A 3,381-nucleotide genomic window follows, 5' to 3' on the forward strand; every position below is an offset into this window, starting at 1 on the left:
TACTTTCGTCTGCCTCCCTTGTCTTAAGGACTCCAGATCTATAAGCACCTACATATGAATTTTTAATCTGTTTACCAGTAACTCTATTTACTAAATTACCAGTAACTGGGTTAAATGGACAATTTGAATATGGATCTGTTGGTAAACCAGTATTTGCGTCAATCCTAAATCCAGTAGTTGAATCTATAGAATAACCATGTTTCCATGCACAAGATCTAGAGCCAACTATAGTGTTCTTACTACTTGGGTCTTTGAGTTCACCACTGTTAATACTTACTTGCCAGTTCATAGACTCGTCAAGTGAGAATCCAGTTGTTGACGTCATATTTAACTCAACTAAGGAACATGATCCACTCCTAATACCTGCAATTGAGCCCTCTAGAACTGCATTTGTAGACGGATTCACAATCTGATTTGTTGAGTTATCGAACAATAATAATGAAATTGGATCGATCATCAATCGTGAATTTGGTTCGATTGGCACACCAGAAATATCCAATTCAAATGGAGCAATAAAGGCTTCCGAGATTGTGCTAGCTCCAGAATGAATACCTGTGTATTGGTCAAACAACTTTCCTTTTGAATCAACCAACATAAAAGTATCTATATCCATATCTGAAGGAATAGGTGGAGCTACAAAAGATCCTTTCGCAACAGAACCAGATGAAGCAATTTGCATCTCCATCTGATTACTTGACTTGAAAGCAAATACATAAAACGGATTCAAGATAATAGCCAAAATGGCTATTGCGGATGAGCTTAATCTCATGTTCACCATCTTGAATAAGTCTCACCTAAACACCTAACTGTATATCTTCAACTCTTCTGATTCTTCCCTAAAATCACGCGAGTCAGTACGACCTATATGATTTGGTGTTGCAAAGGTTAGACTTATTATTTTATAGCGTTAATTTTATGACAAAAAACTACCTATCAAAATTACCTATTGCAAGTGCATTCAAAATGCACAATATGCCCTTCTGCTGCTCTCAGGATTTTAAAATATCATGCAGTTGATTTCACAGACTTATACACTCGCGTATAACAACGTATAATTACATATTGCATGTATTAGGGTGCAATACGGACTAGACCTTTATGATACGTCATTTTTTACAGAATCCAAATACATGCACCTCACACAAAAAGGCGGGAAAGTCGCGACAAAGATGTAAAATTTTGATGTATAAAATGCGATTCCCGCCCAAACACCTAGTTAAATAAAAAAAAAAGTCCGGGACGATGAGGCACTAGTAGTCTAGTGGTAGGATGACGCGTTCCCATTGCGTCGGCCCGGTTTCGATTACCGGCTAGTGCAGTTTTTCCGAATTCGGCGGTGTTTTAAACCATAATTGGCCCCTCTCCCAGGTCTTGCTGTTAATGTATTAGACATGAAAACGTGATGCGTGGTCTAGTCTTTTTCTATTTGACAGCAAACAATAAGACTTTTAATAAAAAGAAGAAAACATAGTAAAGTCAAAAAATTAAAATTTAGTTGGTGACCTTGAAGGTAAACCCTCTTTTGGTCTCTTTATCAACCATGGTGATTCCGCTCCTGGGTGATTAGAAACATATGGGGGGTCATTTGTGGGTGGAATTTGACCTATGGGCAAAGGAGAATGTCCAACAATGTCTGCACTATTAAGTGACCTCCATTCTGGAGGAAATCTAAGTAGAGACTGCGCCTCTTTTAGATCGTGTTCAAGTAGTTGCATTATAACCTGCTGTTCTTCAATTTGTTTTTCCAGCTTTCTACATGCAAGTAACATTACAATAACATCATTTTGATCTTGCGGTTCGATATTAGAAAAGTATGCTGCCATTTCTGTCAGGCTGCTGTATGGTCTTCTCCTTGCGGCGGAAAGTCCGCCCACGAACGGACTTTTTGAGAACCTTGAACTTTTATAGACTCCCTCCTTTGCCAAATATCTTCTATTATTGCCTCTAGTTGAAATCTCACTTGGAAACTCATCTTCCTCGTAATATCTAGGTTGGTTAACTCCTTTCGAAAAATCATTATCAGTTTCCATAAGCTCATCATCATAACTTCCATTATCAACTTCACTTAAATCCCTTAATCCCCTTATATTAGCTAATTTTTTTTCTATTCCATGCCACTTTGTACCACTAACAATGTTTTCATATTGATTTCCGATTTTGTTTTTCTTCTCCGTGACTTTTTCCTTTGTAACNNTTCCTTTGTAACCTTGACTTCTTGCTTATCATCACGTTGCAATTCATTCACTTCTGGAGATTCTTTTGTTCCATTGCTCATATTTTTTTCTACAGAATCATTTTCTTTTTTGTCCTTTCGTGAATGACGTCTTCTACAACAATGTCTTCCTGTTGCTCTGTGGTTATTTTGACAAGCAGTACTACAAATGGTTGCAATAGTTGTAACCATTTGCCAGATAGCAGGATCCAAAAGTTGCATATTTGGAATATTTGAATTGTCAATATTAGTTGTATTATTTTGAATGTCTTTATGTATCAAAGGTAACTCATTATTTTTAGGTATAACCTCATTATACGAACTTTTAACGGGTTTTTTCTCTACGGCCAAATTATGGGTCTCACTTGGTTTTAAAATTGGACTTAATGTTGCAGCATGTATGTTTTTTGTGTTCAGTAACTTCGCACCTTCACTACTAGTTCCAGAGACCTTATTTAACTGCTTTTCCACTGTTTGAGTCTCGTTCATATTGTTCTGTGGCAAACCTGAATTGGTTTGAACCTGATTATCTAACTTTGATTGTAGTCCTGTTGCCTGAATATTTATATTATTATTTTTTATTTTTGGATCCAACTTATTCTCTATTTTTGACGTCGCTTTCATGTTTAATGTAGATGGAAGGCTTGCATCCGCCTCCTTTTTCAAAATTAATGTTTTTGGAGCAGCTGATGGTAATTTACTCTGTTCCTTAGCAGGCAAAAGTTTTTTATCCGTTATTACCATCTTTTTACCTACTACAGGCTTTGTTGAAACAATAATTTTTGCAGATGGAGCAACTACCTGTTTTGTAAATGGAGAATCGTTAACTTTTAATTCTGCATTCTTTTGCAGCAATATTGGTGGTGATTTTTTGATTCCAGAAGTATCATTCAAATTCTTAGATGGTAGAATACCTTTAGACAAAGGTGGTGAAGGTATTTTGCCTTTTAGTGGAATTTCTGACATTTTTTCAAGTCAATATTTAGCTACTACAGAATTAAACTACACTATTATATAAAAATTAATCATTTACAACAAATATCATTCTCACTTTCATTAAACTTTCTATTGCTCTTGCATTTCCAACACAACACACATACAGTCATCCAACAGTCCTGTCTAACAAAACTGCTGAAAAAATTAAATAAGTCAAAATCAAGATAAAAAAA

At 35.8% G+C, this 3,381-nt stretch overlaps 2 protein-coding genes across 2 annotated transcripts; both read right to left on the reverse strand.

Moving 5' to 3' along the window:
• Positions 1–52: 52 nt before the first annotated feature.
• FG386_000478 (uncharacterized protein) lies at positions 53–769 on the reverse strand (the record flags this gene model as incomplete). The annotated part of the gene is made up of 1 exon (XM_067339619.1): positions 53–769. A coding segment is annotated over one exon (717 nt), but the record flags the coding sequence as incomplete, so codon positions are not given.
• Positions 770–1,514: 745 nt separating this feature from the next.
• Positions 1,515–3,178, reverse strand: FG386_000479 (uncharacterized protein; the record flags this gene model as incomplete). The annotated part of the gene is made up of 2 exons (XM_067339620.1): positions 1,515–2,183; positions 2,207–3,178. Coding segments are annotated over 2 exons (1,641 nt in total), but the record flags the coding sequence as incomplete, so codon positions are not given.
• Between the last annotated feature and the right edge of the window lie 203 nt (positions 3,179–3,381).

The sequence above is a fragment of the Cryptosporidium ryanae genome (assembly GCF_009792415.1).
Source record: "Cryptosporidium ryanae isolate 45019 chromosome Unknown contig_134, whole genome shotgun sequence".
Taxonomy (NCBI): Eukaryota; Apicomplexa; class Conoidasida; order Eucoccidiorida; family Cryptosporidiidae; genus Cryptosporidium; species Cryptosporidium ryanae.